Genomic DNA, 19803 nt, shown 5'->3' with positions numbered 1-19803 from the left:
GCTGTGCCCTAGATGCAGCAGATACAGCCTCCAGGGCCATAAACACCAGTGTCCTTCTCCGTCGCCATGCCTGGCTCAGAGTTTCAGGTTTTAAACCTGAGGTACAAGCCTCTATACTGAACCACCCATTCGACCAAGATCATCTATTTGGCTCAAAAGTTGATGAAGCCCTCGAAAAGATGAAAAAAGATACTGATACGGCAAAATCCATGGGAGCCCTACAGTCACACACTCCTAGGCGCTCTTTTAGCCGCTCTTCCTTTCGGGGCAGAGGCAGGGGCTACTCCTCGGATAGTGCATCCACGTCATACAAATCCCCTCCCCAATCTACCTTCACAAAGGGTTATCAAAGAGGCGGATACAGAGGCAATAATAACAAGGGCATGGGCAAGACAAATACCGCCCGCTCTGTCACACCTAATACCCAATGACTTTCCCCCGCTCCCTCCAGACCATTCCACTCCGGTCGGGGGCAGAATACAACATTTCCTTCACGTCTGGGAGACAATCACCTCAGACAAATGGGTGACCCAAATTATTCATTCAGGGTATTGCCTAGAATTAACATCTACCCCCCCCAAACATTCCACCCAGGCAACACCCAATGTCTCAAGAACATGCCACATTACTAAAACAGGAGGTAATCTCAAGCCATAGAGCAGGTCCCCATCAATCAACAAAATTTAGGGGTCTACTCCCTGTACTTTCTGATTCCAAAGAGAGACGAGACTCTACGACCGATCCTAGATCTCAGACCTCTAAATACTTACATACATTCAGACCATTTTCACATGATAACCCTTCAACAGGTTCTTCCACTCCTCTCCCAGAACGACTTTCTCACCACTTTGGACTTGAAAGACGCATACTTTCACATCCCAGTACACCATGGTCACAGTAAGTACCTCAGATTTGTAGTGGACGGGCAACACTACCAGTTCAAGGTGCTCCCGTTCGGGGTAGCAACAGCACCAAGGGTATTCACCAAGTGCCTAGCAGTAGTTGCGGCACACCTCAGAAGACAGCACATTCACGTCTCCCTACGAAAAATGTGTGCAACACACCGCCGCTACAATCCAACTACTTCACCAGCTAGGTTTCACGGTGAACCACCAAAAGTCCCACCTGGTACCATCACACACAAAACAATACCTCGGTGCCACCATAGACACCTCCAAAGCCATAGCCTATCCCAATCCTGCCAGGATTGCAAATATACAGACTCTGAGTCAAAAATTCATATTTCAACACTCTCTCCCAGCAAGGGTGTTTATGTAACTGATAGGGATGATGGCCTCTTGCATTTTCATAGTGCCCCATGCAAGACTCCAGATGCGTCCACTCCAAGGGTGTTTAGCGCGCCAGTGGAACCAGACCCAGGGACAACTGACAGATTTGGTGTTGGTGGACGGTCGCACCCATCGCTCTCTGCAGTGGTGGAACACACAAAACCTTTCCAGAGAGCGGCCGTTCCTAGAGCCGGTTCCACAAATAATCCTAACAACAGACGCATCGCTCTCTGGCTGGGGAGCTCATCTGTTATATCTCACAGTGCAGGGCACATGGACGCCGCAACAGAAGTTACTCCACATCAACCATCTGGAGTTACTGGCAATCTTCCTCGCCCTAAAATCCTTCCAGACGCAGATTTCAGGCAAGGCAGTCCTCATTCGCACAGACAACATAACTGCCATGTACTACATTCAAAAACAGGGGGGCACACACTCTCCACAGCTCCCTCAATTAGCACAGAGCATATGCAGATGGGCAATTCCACAGAAAATCTTTCTCCTGACCAAACACGTCCCAGGAGTCCAAAACACCATGGCAGATCTGCTCAGCAGACAAACGCAACAGATTCACGATTGGGAACTTCACCCACAGGTTCTTCACCCGTTCTTTCAGAAGTGGGGGCATCCACACATTGACCTATTCGCCACCCACGAAAACACAAAATGCCCAAGCTTCGCCGCCAGATACCCACACCCATTGTCCAAAGGCAATGCGATATGGATGAACTGGTCAAACAAATTTGCATACGCTTTTCCACCTCTCCCACTAATTCCATTAGTGGAGCGAAAGCTAAAACAGCATTCCCTAACACTGATCCTAGTAGCTCCAACATGGGCCAGACAATCGTGGTACACCACACAGCTGGAACTCTCGGTAGTACCACACCAAAAGCTACACCTCTCACCATGCCTCCTAACCCAGAACCATGGAGAGATCAGGCACCCGGACCCAGCTCAGCTCAACCTTGCCATCTGGCTCCTGAGGTCCTAGAATTCGGATACCTTAACCTTCCCCCTGATTGCATGAATATTATCAGGGAAGCTAGACGCCCTACTACTAGGGCATGCTATGCTGCAAAGTGGAAAAGATTTGTTATTTACTGCCACAACAACACAATCAACCCTCTAAATGTGTCCATACAGCACATCATATGTTACTTGCTCCATCTACAAAGGTGTAACCTAGCATATACATCCATTCGGTTACACCTCGCAGCAATTGCTGCTTACTTACAAAACAGGCAGCACCTATCACTTTTCAGGGTGCCTGCCATCAAGGCCTTTATGGAAGGCCTCAAAAGAGTAATTCCACCCAGAGTACCACCCTCACCTGTCTGGAATTTGAATATAGTTCTCACAAGGCTAATGGGACTCCCTTTCGAACCATTACATAAAGGTGAGCTGCAATTTCTCACATGGAAAACAGCATTTCTAGTGGCAATCACTTCCCTTAGAAGGGTTAGTGAAATACAAGCACTCACTATACAGGAACCTTTTCTCCAAATGCATCAGAAGAAGGTTGTACTCCGCACCAACCCAAAATTTCTACCCAAAATCATTTCTCCCTTCCATCTAAACCAGTCGGTAGAATTACCAGTCTTTTTCTCACAACCTCAAACCGTTGCGGAAAGGGCTTTACACACACTGGATGTTAAAAGGGCCTTACTTTACTACATCCAAAGAACACAACCTTTCAGAAAAACCAAACAGCTATTTGTCTCTTTCTCTCCACCACATAAAGGCAACCCTATTTCTAAATCAGGGATAGCTAGGTGGATTGTAAAATGCATACAGATTTGCTACCACAAAGCAAAACGAACGCTATCTGTTCCCCCTAAAGCCCACTCTACAAGGAAGATAGGGGCTTCTATGGCTTTTCTAGGAAACATACCACTAGATGACATCTGCAAAGCAGCAACATGGTCAACACCGCACACTTTCACAAAACATTACTGTGTAGATGTGCAAACCAAGCAACAAGCTAGTGTGGGCCAGGCTGTACTAAAAACACTGTTCCAAACAACTGCAATGGATACCGGTGGTCGCCGCTAGGGTTGGGTACTGCTATATAGTCTATATCTGCAGCTCATATGCCTCGAACGGAATATGCTACTTACCAGTATGCATCTGTTCTTGGCATGTAGAGCTGCAGATCTATACACGCCCACCCGCCTCCCCGGCTACCTGTATCCGTTCCAGTCTATCTTATTTAGATACAACACACATGGGTTTCTTTACTGTTATTACTACGCTCCATTTTTCCCTGCTGGCGAAAAACAATCTGAGGATGGAGCCGAAGCCCATGCGCAATACGAACCAAAGGAGGAGACACCGACCTCGTGACTTCCAAAGACTTTCCAAGAGGAAAAACAAACTGCAAACATCCGGGTCCAACACCAGATGGCGATCTATGCACAGTGTATAGATTTGCAGCTCTACATGCCAAGAACAGATGCATACTGGTAAGTAGCATATTCTTTCCAAATGACAACAACACATTTGTACTGTATTAACGTTTGAAGTGCCTTCCCTTTGTGTATATTTACATCCCACGCACACACAGTAACAGATCACAAGGAGAGCAGTTCTCTTACATCGCTCCTAAAGCTGGGAACGACCTCCCACTCCACATCCGAGCCTCCTGCCCTCTTCCTGAATGCCGCAAGAAGCTGAAGACCTGTTTTTTCAATTAGCCAACCTACCCTCGGCAGGGCCAAGCACACACACCTGCTCAGCCCCAGGAAACCCTTGCGGGTTACACTGCTTTACAAACACACATACCATCACATGACAAGTCATCATAGACAATCTAGTTTCCTCCGGGGTTTACATTATTCAGAACAGACAAGGATAATGCCTCAGGAGGAAGATTCACAGTAATTCACTGGAATTCTCTCTCATGTAAAAGAAAAAAACAAGCTTATACAATTTTTTTGTATCAATAAAACTGGTGTGGATGTCCCCCCATAGCGAGATTTACGGGTCCTTCACATGATCTACAAGTAACCAACAAAGGATAAACAGTTTCTTATTGGATTCTCAGAAAACTAACAAGATCTATTGGACAAAAAACTGCCTGGGTGACTTGAAGGGTGACAGAGAACTCCAAATATGCACACTTCCATTCACTCCGCAGCTTCTTTTTCCAAACCTTGAGCTTTCTGAACTTACTGCCAATAAAAAAGGCAAGATATCTGACCTAGAATTTACACACAACATAAGTGGAAGAGGGTGCAAACCAAAAGAAGTGTATTAGTCTGAACATGCTATTATACCAATGACATCACACGTACAATCCAACCAAAACCTTACACCTCTCTTCAGAAGCCTTCCCAACAGGATTCCTCAGACTTGTGTCTAGGCGCCCTTGTACTTGGTTATATTCACAGCTACAGCAAACATCCAAAGAAGGAATCTAACAAAGTCCTTTTTCCCTTTATTGATAAAGTCATCACTCAAACATTTGACAAAATAGCACTTTAAAATAACAAGAAAACCTCTTCCAACTCTGGCAACCCCTAGTTTTCAGAGTTACTTCTAAAAAGAAAAACACTGAGGAAAATTAGAAAGAAAATGGAGACCTGGCAAAACTCCACAATCTCTCTTTCCTTAAGGCTACCAGGACAAAAATGCTAACAAGACATTGTAAACTTCACAGCCTTGTATCTCCAAAACAAAATTCACAAGTCACTTCACGAATCTAAAGAAATCTTCCAAATAGTTACAAACAACCAGCATTCTCAAACAAAATCTTATCCATTTCAAACCAACTTGAAATGTGAAAAAATCCAACAATTCCTTCTTCAAGGAAGTAGAACCCTTCAGTTACTCAAGTCAGACTACTTTGATCACAATGATTTTAAAAATACTATAAAATGATCAATATATATAGAACAAACATACACTCAGTTTAAATCAAATAGTGGGGAGAGAGCATGATCTTATGGCCCACATCCTACTCAGGTACTTCGCTACCGCTATTGCAATGCAAGGAAGAGTGTCATTACGCAATATTCTCAACGCAATACTGCATATTCTAGTGCCCAGCAATCTGCAGATTGGAGCTAGCCACGCTTTGCGCGGTGCAGTGTATGCTGGGCACACAAAATGAACGTGGGCATAGGGCTCTTCACACGTCTCACAAAAAGGGCGTTTACTATCGCCCTGGCTTGCCCATTTAGCCGCAAAAGATCTCAAGGGCAGTGCCCGACTCTAAATTGGAAGTACAGCTTCCGATCGTGGGGTTTGAATATAATGTCCCAGTACTTCTCCAAGTTAGGGTTCACTGCCAAGTAAGTCCCTATTAGGGATGAGCCATCACATTTGTTGTGACTATTGTGATACACCATATCCCAGTATCTTCCTTTTACACTCTCCTTTGATGGGAATGGGATGTTCGTTGGGTTTTCCCATAAATTTAGCAGACCCATGTTTGTCAATACTGCTCTTATTTCACATAGCCATCTGATCTTGTGGAAAGAACCTGCTTCAATTATATCCCTAAGGCCTTCAGCGTATGGTAACAATTCTGGTGTACTCCAGATTCTGCGACAATGCAGAATAGGACCCAACCTGGCAAAATCAACCAGAGCTTTACGGCCAAGGTCAAGCAGCAATGGCAAAATCGGGGTGCTTTGTGGGAGAGGGGCGATGTTACGTAGAAAGCGATTTTTAACAGTAGTAAGCTGGGGCAGATTCTCAAGACCCCAGAGTTCTGCTCCATATACCACTGAGCCCACCACTTTCATTTCGTATATTTGTAAAACAGGGTTAATTGGCTTAGTCAGGGAAGCATTGAACTCTTTTTGGAGGATACCCGTCAGCTGTTGATGCTTCAGGGTGGCAGCGTCTATTTGGCAACCCCATTGCATATCTTTTTGCACAGTCACACCCAACTATGGAAAGGTGTGGACTTATTCCAATGGTCGGTTGTCTAATAGTATACCTCCTTTAAAGGTTCTATGTGGATTGAACGCCATGAACGTAGTTTTCCAAGCCCCGAATGATGCAGAACTTTTCAAAAAGGTGTAATGCTCGCTGTAAACCACTCATGTTTTGGAAATTATTAACGTATCATCGGCGAACATCAAAATGGGAATTTTAATACCTGCAAGGACCGGGGCATCAGTGGGGATGGATGTTAGATGCTTAGCGATGCCATTTATAGAAAGCTAAAATAATGTAGGGGCCAGGACACAGCCTTGGCGTACACCCTTCGCAACAAGGAAGGGCGTGATAACATTTCCCTGCATTCCCCAGCGTATTTGTCGTAAGTTGTCCACATGAAGTCGAGCTATGAGGGATAGCAGTTCAGGCGGCATCCCTAACTCCTGGAGCACGGCCCAGAGTTTGCTCCGAGAGACCAGATCAAATGCTGACTTGAGGTCAACAAAGGCAGCATACATGCTGCCCTTGCCTAGGACCACAGTCCCCAGCGTATTAGTCTAAACCTAAATACCTGGTCCATCGTGCGAAAATGCTCTCGAAAGCCCGCCTGTAAGGGAGTGAGAATGTCCTGGTCCTTGATCCATTCCTGAACCTTTCCTAACACCAGTCGTGCAATAATTTTTTGTATCAAGTCAATTAAACGTATAGACTACTTCCAGAACAACCATGGGAATAAACTCTCCCTCAAATCATGCAGCCAATTGTCTGAATTTGAAAGAAACTCAAAGAAAACACAAAAAATAAACACTACCTCATACGATGATGACCCCATCCCAACCTCCATCAAAAAGAACCTTCTTCTCTGACAAACACATTCTTAAATGAGGGCATCTTCCCTCACATACTAAAAACTGACCAAATAGCCCTGCTAATGAAAAAAACCTGAGTTACACCCAAACAATCTCTCAATCTACCGACCAGTCTCTAACCTTCCACTAACGGGCAAACCCACAGAGAAATACATGACAGCACCACTACCTTCACACATCGCAAAAGAAGAGCTCTTTTACCCGCACTAGTCTGACTTCCATAATGGGTGCAGCACGGAACCCTCTGCCCTAACAACTGTGATATTATACACAGTATTTTAGATAAAAGTGGTGCCGGACTCCTCAATTTATCTGTGCCTTTGCACCCTCAACCATCACTGACTCCTGAAGGTTCCAGTGGCATGCATGGAACTTGGTGCCAAAGTACTCAAACGCCTCTCCTCCTCCCTCGCTAACTGTGAACAGCGAGTCAGAATGGGTCCCGCCACCTCCAACCCAACTGCGACCACTTGCAGTGTTACTCAGGGCTCTACAGTGGCATCTGTGCTGCTCAGCCGTTACGTAAACTGCTGAAGACGTTCATGCAGAGCTCGGCGTAAAGATACGCCAATAATAAAAAAGGAACAAGATCTATCTGGAAACAAACTCGACCAAGATATTCAAACCCTAAAAGCATGGCTCATGAGACTGAGTTTTAGGAAATTTGTGCCATCCACTCTCGATCCCGAGAAAACCAAATTCATTCTTCTTCAAAGAAACCAAGAGAACAAATTCAACAAACAATTGCTTAATGAACTTCAACTGGGCAGCATCAACCCTAAAGCTAAAAAGTGAAGTATAATCCCTTGGAATATGAATAGAGCCCTCATCTGAAAAGTGAAGCATAATCCCTTGCAATCTGGATAGAGCCCTCAGCTGAAAAGTGAAGCATAATCCTTTGCAATCTGGATAGAGCCCTCAGCTGATGAGTGAAGTATAATCCCTAAGAATCTGGATAGAACCGTCAGATGATAAATTAAGTATAATCCCTTGGAATCTGGATAGAGCCGTCAGATGAAAAGTGAAGTATAATCCCTAAGAATCTGGATAAAACCCTCAGCTGAAAAGTGAAGTATAATCCCTTGGAATCTGGGTAGAACCAGCATCTGAAAAGTGAAGTATAATCCCTTGGAATATGGATAGAGACCTCGGCTGGAAAGTGAAGTATAATTGCTTGGAATCTGGGTAGAACCATCAGCTGAAAAGTGAAGTATATTCCCTTGGAATCTGAATAAAACCTGTGGCTGAAAAGTGAAGTATAATCCTTTGGAATCTAGATAAAACAAGCGGCTGAAAAGTGAATTATAATCCCTTGGAATCTGGATAGAGCCCTCAACTGATGAGTGAAGTATAATCCCTACGAATCTGGATAGAACCGTCAGCTGAAAATTGAAGTATAATCCCTTGGAATATGGATAGAGCCCTCAGCTAAAAAGTGAAGTATAATCCCTTGGAATATGGATAGAGCCCTCAGTTAAAAAGTGAAGTATAATCCCTTGGAATATGGATACAGCCCTCAGCTAAAAAGTGAAGTATAATCCCTTGGAATCTAGATAGAATTGTCAGTTTAAAGGTGAAGTATAATCCCTTGGAATCCGGATAGAGCCCTCAGATGAAAAGTGAAGTATAATCCCTTGCAACCTGGATAGAGCCCCCAGTTGATGAGTGAAGTATAATCCCTAAAAATCTGGATGGAACCATCAGCTGAAAAGAGAAGTATAATCCCTTGGAATTTGGATAGAGCCGTCCGCTAAAAAGTGAAGTATGATCCCTTGGAATCTGGATAGAACCCTCGGCTGAAAAGTGAAGTATAATCCCTTGGAATCTGGATAGAGCCCTCAGCTGAAAAGTGAAGTATAATCCATTGGAGTTTTGATAGAGCCGTCAACTGAAAAGTGAAGCATAATCCCTTGCAATCTGGATAGAGCCCTCAGCTGATGAGTGAAGTATAATCCCTAAGAATCTGGATAGAACCGTCATCTGATAAATTAAGTATAATCCCTTGGAATCTGAATAGAGCCCTCGTCTGAAAATTGAAGTATTATCCCTAGGAATCTGGATAGAGCCGTCAGTTGAAAAGTGAAGTATAATCCCTTGGAACCTGGATAGAACCATCAGGTGAAAAAAAGAAGTATAATCCATTGGAATTTGGATAGAGCCCTCAGATGAAAAGTGAAGTATAATCCCTTGGAACCTGGATAAAACCCTCGGCTGAAAATTGAAGTATAATCCCTTGGAACCTGGATAAAACCCTCGGCTGAAAATTGAAGTATAATCCCTTGGAATCTGGATAGAGCCGTCAGCTGAAAAGTGAAGTATAATCCCTTGCAATCTGGATAAAACCCTCGGCTGAAAATTGAAGTATAATCCCTTGGAATCTGGATAGAGCCGTCAGCTGAAAAGTGAAGTATAATTCCTTGCAATCTGGATAGAGCCCTCAGATGATGAGGGAAGTATAATCTCTAAGAATCTAGATAAAACCCTCGGCTGAAAAGTGAAGTATAATCCCTTGGAATCTGCAAAAAGCCCTTGGCTGAAAAGTGAAGAATAATCCCGTGCAATCTGGAAAGACCCTCAGCTGATGAGCGAAGTATAATCCCTAACAATCTGGATAGAACCGTCAGCTGAAAAGTGAAGTATAATCCCTTGGAATCTGGCTAGAACCGTCAGTTGATAAGTGAAGAATAATCTCTAAGAATCTGGATAGAACTGTCGGCTGAAAAGTGAAGTATATTCCCTTGGAATCTGGATAGAGCCCTCAGATATAAAGTGAAGTATAATCCCTTGGAATCTGGATAGAGCCCTCAGTTGAAAAGGAAGTATAATCCCTTGGAATCTGGATAGAACCGTCAGTTGAAAAGTGAAGTGTAATCCCTTGGAATCTGGATAGAGCCCTCAGATGAAAAGTGAAGTATAATCCCTTGGAATCTGGATAGAGATGCCTCAGATGAAAAGTGAAGTATAATCCCTTGGAATCTGGATAGAGCCCTCAGTTGAAAAGGAAGTATAATCCCTTGGAATCTGGATAGAACCGTCATCTGAAAAGTGAAGTATATTCCCTTGGAATCTGGATAAAACCCTCAGCTGAAAAGTGAAGTATAATCCCTTGGAATCTGGATAGAGCCCTCGACTGAAAAGTGAAGTATGATCCCTTGGATTCTGGATAGAGCCCATGACTGAAAAGTGAAGTATAATCCCGTGGAATATGGATAGCGCCGTCAGATGGAAAGTGAAGTATAATCCCTTGGAATCTGGATAGAGCCCTCAGATGAAAAGTGAAGTATAATCCCTTGGACTCTGGATAGAACCGTCATCTGAAAAGTGATGTATATTCCCTTGGAATCTGGATAAAACCCTCAGCTGAAAAGGGAAGTATAATCCCTTGGAATCTGGATAGAGTCCTCGACTGAAAAGTGAAGTATGATCCCTTGGATTCTGGATAGAGCCCACGACTGAAAAGTGAAGTATAATCCCTTGGAATCTGGATAGAGCCCTCGACTGAAAAGTGAAGTATGATCCCTTGGATTCTGGATAGATCCCATGACTGAAAAGTGAAGTATAATCCCGTGGAATATGGATAGCGCCGTCAGATGGAAAGTGAAGTATAATCCCTTGGAATCTGGATAGAGCCCTCAGATGAAAAGTGAAGTATAATCCCTTGGACTCTGGATAGAACCGTCAACTGAAAAGTGATGTATATTCCCTTGGAATCTGGATAAAACCCTCAGCTGAAAAGGGAAGTATAATCCCTTGGAATCTGGATAGAGTCCTCGACTGAAAAGTGAAGTATAATCCCTTGGAATCTGGATAGAACCGTCATCTGAAAAGTGAAGTATAATCCCTTGGAATCTGGATAGAGCCCTCGGCTGAAAAGTGAAGTATAATCCCTAGGAATCTGGATAGGTCCGTCATCTGAAAAGTGAAGTATAATCCCTTGGAATCTGGATAGAGTCTTCAGATGAAAAGTGAAGTATAATCCCTTGGAATATGGATAGAACCGTCATCTGAAAAGTGAAGTATATTCCATTGGAATATGGATAAAACCCTCAGCTGAAAAGTGAAGTATAATCCCTTGGAATCTGGATAGAGCCCATGACTGAAAAGTGAAGTATAAACCTTAGGAATCTGGATAGATCCGTCAGCTGAAAAGTGAAGTATAATCCCTTGGAACCTGGATAGAGTCCTCAGATGAAAAGTGAAGTATAATCCCTCGGAATCTGGATAGAGCAGTCAGCTGAAAAGTGAAGTATAATCCCTTGGAATATGGATAGAGCCCTCAGTTGGAAAGTGAAGTATAATCCCTTCAAATATGGATAGAGTCCTCAGCTAAAAAGTAAAGTATAATCCCTTAGAATATGGATAGAGCCCTCAGATGAAAAGTGAAGTATGATCCCTTGGAATCTGGATAGAGTCCTCAGTTGATGAGTGAAGTATAAATCCCTTGGAATCTGGATAGAGCCCTCGACTGAAAAGTGAAGTATGATCCCTTGGAATCTGGATAGAGCCCTCGACTGAAAAGTGAAGTATAATACCTTGGAATATGGATAGAGCCCTCAGCTGGAAAGTGAAGTATAATCCCTAAGAATCTGGATAGAACCCTCAGCTGGAAAGTGAAGTATAATACCTTGGAATCTAGATAGAGCCCTCAGCTGGAAAGTGAAGTATAATCTCTTGCAATCTAGATAGAGCCCTCAGCTGGAAAGTGAAGTATAATCTCTTGCAATCTAGATAGAGCCCTCAGATGGAAAGTGAAGTATAATCCCTTGGAATCTAGATAAACCCCTCGTCTGAAAAGTAAAGCATAATCCCTTGGAATCTGGATAGACCAGTCAGATGAAAAGTGAAGTATTATCCCTTAGAATCTAGATCAAACCCTCAGCTGAAAAGTGAAATGTAATCCCTTGGAATATGGATAGCTGACTCTCTATATCCTCACAGGTCCACCACACTTCACAATGAGCTAGGGCAACACTACTCTCCCTAACAACACTCACACCCTGACTTTAGACTAGCTGTACAAGCCCTAGTTATCTCTTGATTAAACTAAGGAAACACCACCCTTATAGAAACCCCCTAATCTACACTCTCCCCTCTCACAACTACATTCAGTACCTGGACTCATAACTGGAAGGGGAAAATGTGACCATATCGCTCTCGTACTAAAACAGCTACAGTGACTTCCACTAGAGGCCATAATCCAATGCAAAGCGGCCTGTAAAACATACAAAGCCATTCACAACATGCAGCCAGGTTACTTATGATCCTCCTTAAAAATCTCTAGAGGAAACAATCCATTAGGAAGCAAAGACATTCTCCGACTTGAAACGCGTTTGGACAGCTTCCAATCCTACTCTATCAGCCTTTTTTCTTCAGGACTCACTCTCAGCTGAAATACGATGCCAAGATGACCTACTGACAATTTACAAGAAACTGAAAATGTTGGACCCAGACTTTTCTTTTCTTCAGCTTCCTCACCTAAAATATATCTGATGCTCTGTATTTGAATATCTCATTTGCCTCTCCCTCAAATGTATTCTAGCTGCCCTTCCACTCTCCTCCGCATCAGACCTCCTTCCTCCAAATGCCTGCATCTTCCTTCACCTTACTACTCCACACCTTGTGTTCTTGCTCCTCTACATCTCTTTCCCTGCCACTACCTCTTCTTCTCTTTGTCAACTGAAATATATTCTGATGGTCCCACCCACAAACCTCTCCACTCCACTATTTCACCCTACCTCTTCTTACTAATATGCCCAAAAGGTTATTGCTACTAGTCAGACGTTCATTCATACCGCTCCAAGGTAACAGGAGTCGTCCATCAATAGAGCTGTTTACATGTACAGCATGACTCTAGAGGAACGTAACACTGCTATAGAAAAGTAACCTGAGACATTCCGTCTCCACAGTTTCGTCTTAATATAAAGCAAGATGATAAAAGGGAAGCAAGCTAGGATTATTTTTATAACTATTTAAACTCATTAGGCTTTTAAATATTTACCCATGACGTGTATCATATGATTGCAAATAATTCAATATGTGTTGGAATTTTGTTAGGATGATCGTGTTGACTGGGTAAGGTAGCCAAGGGAGGATTTTATGTGCATAGATATGAATGCACTCCTACCTTTTGGGTGTTTGAATCTTGGCATGCCATTAATATTTATTCTTTTAGTTTGAAGGACCTTTCAGATCAGAATATATTTTGTTGCAGACTTATGCTTCCATTAATAATATGTTTGTGTTAAAGCACATTACTATAGGGATACGAACAATAAAGATGTAGGAAACATTTTAGATAAATAATTACCATTTTAAGATAAAAGCATGACCATCACAGCGGTGGCTTGGGGCAAAGATCACAGATGTGCGATACTTGTCTTTACAAGGAATGCAGAAGGCGTTTCTTTAAAATTGTGGAAGAATTGTCCAATCCTGATAGAGTTCCTCATACAATGACTCCCACTCAGAACGGATGTGAGGCCCTTAACTCATTTGTTATCGATACGATTTCCAACATTAAAGCCAGTATCCCCTCCAGTCCTGCTAATTTAGATACATCTTTGACAGACTGCAACTGAACCATGATGTGTGCTCTGCCCACCATTAGCAAGGCGCGTATTAAGGACGGGGCTTACTGATTAAAGTGAAATCTGGTTTCCTCGCTGATACCTGCCCCACTGAGCAGGGCTCGAAAGATCCACTCGCATTGTCGACCAAGATTTAATCAGGACAAGCTACTTTTAGGGACTACTCACCCTTTCTGGCGAGTTGAAAATCCTCTTAATTTCAGTCACAGAATAAACAGTAAATGTAGGAAGACAAACTATTGACCTCTGTCTCTGACAGCAGAGTTAATATGAAAAGATAACAAGATTTAAAGGCATCTTTATTGCTCACAAAGTGAAAGAGCAATAAAAACTGAATTAATTTAAATCTTGTTATATTGTCACAATTGCTGGCTTGCAGAGACAAATGTCACTTTGTCTTGAAACTTCCTACATTTAGTTTTCTTTCTGTGACCAAAGTTAGCGGATTTTGTAAAGTGAAATGTGTGACAACTAAACAGGGCAAAGCATGTTCAATGAAAGGCTGTAAGATGCCAGGCTTTTTTTTAACACAACACTGAAATAGCTAAGTGAACTGCTCAAACCTTTCAAATACATTTCACTAGGTATGAAGACCAATTTTTGTAATTCTGTGGTGGAAAAAATATTTTTATAGGATCAAAACAAATTAGAACACTTTAGTTGGTAATGTGAAAATTTGAGATATTTTTGCTGAAACCCAATTTCCAAACATTGATTATGCGCGATTATCAGTAAAACTACATTTTAGTAGGGAGGTTTTGTGGCCATTTCAATAGAAAATATGCTATCTGTAAATGGCAATGCACTACCACATCATGCTTTGGTGATATATTTATGAAAAGTGAGTTTTTAAACATGAAGTGGGAATTATTACTGCTCCTGCCCAGATGACAATGCTATTAGTGAACTAAGAGGCAAGCAAGGGATCGTGTGTACCCTATATATGGACTCGATTCTTGTTATACATGGAGCAAACATTTAGTCTAGACAAAAAAAAGAGTTTTTATACAGCAGAAATAGTGAACTGGCATTTTGCAGGTACTCTCTTATGTGATAATAAAGAAAAACGTGGCTATTTGCCTAGGATCACACAATTTGAGACCAGTTCACGGGTCAAGTACATTACAGTTAGGTCGAGTAGATTATTAAAGTTACTAGACCTACAGGTCTAGTAAACTTTTTATGATTTTTCGAGCCCTGATGAAGTCCTAAAAATTGCCTTTTCTCGCTTTCCTGATCCAGCCCTATCTCTCCTTAACAAGTCTTTGAGCTGTGGCTAGGTTCCCTGTTCTCTTAAGGAAGCGACTGTGGTCCCTCTACTGAAGAAAGTTGATGATGATCCATCTATTTAAAAAACTACCGCCCTATATCTTTGCTTCCGTACCTGGCAAAGGTACTTGAGGCTCAAGTTGCTGAATGCATTTGCTCTTTTGTGGAGAAAACCAATTTTCTTGACCCTCACCAAGAGAGCTACCAACCCCCGCCCCCAACCACCGAGTCGGCCATTCTCTCAGTGGCCGACCATACAGGCGTTGGTGCTTCTCGAACTCTCTGAGGCTTTTGATACGGTCAACCATGATATTCTGGTGGATCGTGTTGAGGTCACAGGCTTCCAGGGACCTCCGTGGGACTGGGCAACTTCATCTCTTAAGGACCACGCCCAGGGGGTCTGGCTCTCCGCCTTCTGCTCCGCTAAGGTCAGGCTGACTTGCAGTGTTCCTCAAGGATCTTCTTTGTCACCCTACCTCTTCAATCTATACATTTGTCCACTGGTGCATGCCTCGAACCAAATGAAGGTCAAAGTTTATAATTACGCAGATGATCTGCAACTGATCTTCACAATGGACAACTCCCGGGCACGCAAAACTTCTTTCCAAAACACAATGTTATTTATCTGTGATTGGATGAAGGACAATCAACTTAAACTGAATTCCGATAAGACAGAGATTGTCATTACCAGAACCAAACATGTCTCATGGAGATCCATATTTTGACCACTTTGAGCTCTCTGCCTCTGCCCAAGAAATCAGTTAAGAGCCTCGGAATACCGGTCGATGCTAACCTGTCTATGAAATCTCAATTCGGGGCTGTCATTTCTTCCTGTTTTTTACAACTCCATAAAATTAGAAAGTTCAGTAAACTCTGTTCCTTCGAGGCTCTCACTCCGGTTATTATTGCATTGGTCATTTCAAGTTTGGATTATGCAACTCTCTCTACTTGGGCCTTCCGAAGGGTCTGAACCGGAGAATCCAACAGGTACAAAATCAGGCAGCCAGGCTCCTGGACCATAAACCTTGGAACTGTCCTATTGCCCCCCTGCTGAGGAAACTGCACTCATTTATTATTGTCGAATGCTTTTGAGTAACAGCTCTGTTTACTGTAATGACTTAACATAAAACATTCAATAACAAAGGCTAGAACTAGGGTTCCTTATATCTACTTGGGGGCAAATGTGATTACAGCATTATAAATATTTTGCATTTTTTAACTTTCATCAAAATAGTCCAGGACTAAAGTTAGAGCAGCAGATAAGTTGCTTTAATGCCCACAAAACCCACTCTTGTGATAAGGAATCATCGACTTTGATCAGCTGCACGTCCCATGTGTTACCCAATAATAAATAATGGAAACCTGAAATCCTTAGACAAATGTGTCCCTAATGTTCCTGTTAAGTCGGGCTGCGACGTCACAAGCTGCCTGCAATACCAAGATGGCATGGCTGCTCAACAACTTTCACCAGCTGAGCTGCTCTGTTACCAGCAGACAGCATGAAAGGCAGATTACGAAGCAGAAAGAACTTCGCCTGTGGTTTAAATAGTAAACATCCAAAAATAGCTTTCAAGCACTCCTGAACTGTTTGCCTGAAAAAACAGGCATGTGCAGAAAGAAGCCATTACAGGACAACAGGAAAGCTTGCTGCACACATTAAAAACCAAAATTAACTTTTGAAAGTGCTGCATGAAATATGTTTTACAACAAACAATTGATGGACGGAATGCTGACAATGCAGACATTCTCCCCCAGTCAAGAGATCTGGGTTAAATCCATCGTTCTTTTGCCCACTACACCACCCCAGTTTAGACATGGCCATATGCAAATCAGTCTTGACCCTGTTCCTCATGGGAACAGTCCAGCCCGAACTGCCAAGCCATGTCTTCCCTGGACCGGAATCAAGCATCCTAGGACCGGTTTCTGGCTATCAGCCGTCATCAGCCAGGATAGCTTGACTCCAGTGGCGTAGTGAGCACGGGTCCCACGTCTGGGAATACCCATCCCACTTAGGGCGAAAAGCGTTACAACAAACAATTGATGGACGGAATGCTGACAATGAAGACATTCTCCCCCAGTCAAGAGATCTGGGTTAAATCCATCGTTCTTTTGCCCACTACACCACCGCATTCCGTCCATCATTTGTTTGTTGTAACGCTTTTCGCCCTAAGTGGGATGGGTATTCCCAGACGTGGGACCCGTGCTCACTGCGCCACTGGAGTCAAGCTATCCTGGCTGATGACGGCTGATAGCCAGAAACCGGTCCTAGAATGCTTGATTCCGGTCCAGGGAAGACATGGCTTGGCAGTTCGGGCTGGACTGTTCCCATGAGGCACAGGGTCAAGACTGATTTGCATATGGCCATGTCTAAACTGGGGTGGTGTAGTGGGCAAAAGAACGATGGATTTAACCCAGATCTCTTGACTGGGGGAGAATGTATGCATTGTCAGCATTCCGTCCATCATTTGTTTGTTGTAACGCTTTTCGCCCTAAGTGGGATGGGTATTCCCAGACGTGGGACCCGTGCTCACTGCGCCACTGGAGTCAAGCTATCCTGGCTGATGACGGCTGATAGCCAGAAACCGGTCCTAGAATGCTTGATTCCGGTCCAGGGAAGACATGGCTTGGCAGTTCGGGCTGGACTGTTCCCATGAGGCACAGGGTCAAGACTGATTTGCATATGGCCATGTCTAAACTGGGGTGGTGTAGTGGGCAAAAGAACGATGGATTTAACCCAGATCTCTTGACTGGGGGAGAATGTATGCATTGTCAGCATTCCGTCCATCATTTGTTTGTTGTAACGCATGAAATATGTTTGGCAACACATTTCTAGTTATTCATTTATGTGTTTAATTTCAAACTCCAGATTCCACATTTATTTTAGATATATGCACAATGTCTTGTTCATATGAATCTGCAAAAGACCAAGAAAGCTTTGTGGGAAAAAGTAATGGTGTGATCATGTATTATATGGAATAAAATACCCCCTGTCAAACCTCAAAATGATACAGCAAGCCCTTGAAGTTCAGTGAATTATGAAGGAACACTGCCTTCGGGCTCAATCCTCGGGGTGGTCTCTCGGCTCCTTGGTGACTTGTAGTATCCTTACAATGTATACAGAATGTACTTTATCCCATGCATACTCTACGGTTTTAATACATGGTACAGTGTTGCCACCATGCAAACGGACATCATGACTTACCTTGCTTGACTCCAGGCGGTACATCTCGATTCCACTATTTTTATAGTTTTTCAGGTCTGAGTTGTACCTCCAATGAGGCCGAGGGGGAACAGAGCCAGCCCTTTCGATGGAAAAGCCTCTGATAAAGTCAGCGCTGTGAGGCGGGCACAGCTCCTTCCTTCAATTAAAACAATGGAAAATAATTCTGTTCATTTAACTCCAAGAGGATGTACACAGACTTTCTTTTGAAGAACCCTGCTGCTGTGCTCTCACAGCGCCTAGAAGCCTCACCCCTCAATAAGAGCCCTGCTGCTACTCTCACATCTCCTAGAAGCACACACCCCTCAATAAGAGCCCTGCTGCTGTGCTCTCACAGCGCCTAGAAGCACACACCCCTCAATAAGAGTCCTGCTGTTGTGCGCTCACATCTCCTAGAAGCACACAACACTCAATAAGAGCCCAGCTGCTGTGCGCTCACATCTCCTAGAAGCACACACCCCTCAATAAGAGCCCTGCTGCTGCTCTCACAGCCCATAGAAGCACACACCCCTTAATAAGAGCCCTTCTGTGCTTTCACATCTTCTAGAAACACACAGCACTCAATAAGAGCCCTGCTGTGCTCCCACAGCGCCTAGAAGCAACACCCACTCCTCAATAAGAGCCCTGCTGCTTTCACAGCGCCTAGAAGCACACACCCCCCAATAAGAGCCCTGCTGTGCTCTCACAGCGCCTAGAAACACACCCCTCAATAAGAGCCCTGCTGCTGCTCTCACAGCACCTAGAAGCATACACCCCTCAAGAGCCCTGCTGCTGCTCTCACAGCGCCTAGAAGCACACACCCCTCAATAACAGCCCTGCTGCTGTTCGCTCACATCTTCTAGAAGCACAGAACACTCATTAAGAGCCCTGTTGCTGTGCTCCCACAGCGCCTAGAGGCAACACCCACCCCTCCACTCAATAAGAGCCCTGCTGCTGCTCTCACAGCTCCTAGAAGCCACACCCCTCAATAAGAGCCCTACTGCTGCTCTCACAGCTCCTAGAAGCCACACCCCTCAATAAGAGCCCTACTGCTGCTCTCACAGCTCCTAGAAGCCACACTCCTCAATAAGATCCCGGCTGCTGTGCGCTCACATCTCCTAGAAGCACACACCACTCAATTAGAGCCCTGCTGCTGCCGCTCTCACGGCGCCTAGAAGCACACACCCCTCAATAAGAGGCCTGCTGTGTTCTCACAGTGCCTAGAAGCACACACCCCTCAATAAGAGGCCTGCTGTGCTCTCACAGCACACACCCCTCAATAAGAGGCCTGCTGTGCTCTCAGTGCCTAGAAGCACACATCCCTCAATAAGAGGCCTGTTGTGCTCTCAGTGCCTAGAAGCACACATCCCACAATAAGAGCCCTGATGTGCTCTCACACCGCCTAGAAGCATACAACACTCAATAAGAGCCTTGCTGCTGCTCTCACAGCGCCTAGAAGCACACGCCCCTCAATAAGACCCCTGCTATGCTCTCACAGCGCCTAAAAGCACACACCCCTCAATAAGAGCCCTGCTGCTGCTCTCACATCTCCTAGAAGCACACACCCCTCAATAAGAGCCCTGCTATGCTCTCACAGCGCCTAAAAGCACACACCCCTCAATAAGAGCCCTGCTGCTGCTCTCACATCTCCTAGAAGCACACACCCCTCAATAAGAGCCCTGTTGCTGCTCTCACGGTGC

General features: G+C 44.0%; 1 protein-coding gene across 9 annotated transcripts in view; it reads right to left on the bottom strand.

Moving 5' to 3' along the window:
* The window catches only part of LOC146859576 (uncharacterized), a 185168-nt gene that overhangs the window by 164063 nt on the left and 1302 nt on the right, over positions 1–19803 (bottom strand). For all 9 annotated transcript variants that reach the window (XM_085646486.1, XM_085646489.1, XM_085646485.1 and 6 more), the window contains exon 2: positions 18107–18263. In XM_085646486.1, coding sequence (XP_085502612.1) covers positions 18107–18263 — 157 coding nt within the window. The remainder of the gene's footprint in view (positions 1–18106; positions 18264–19803) is intronic.

The sequence above is a fragment of the Triturus cristatus genome, chromosome 3_1 (genome assembly GCF_964204655.1).
Source record: "Triturus cristatus chromosome 3_1, aTriCri1.1, whole genome shotgun sequence".
Lineage (NCBI taxonomy): Eukaryota > Metazoa > Chordata > Amphibia > Caudata > Salamandridae > Triturus > Triturus cristatus.
Note: the sequence above shows the minus strand (reverse complement) of the source record. Positions and strands in the feature narration are given on the sequence as shown.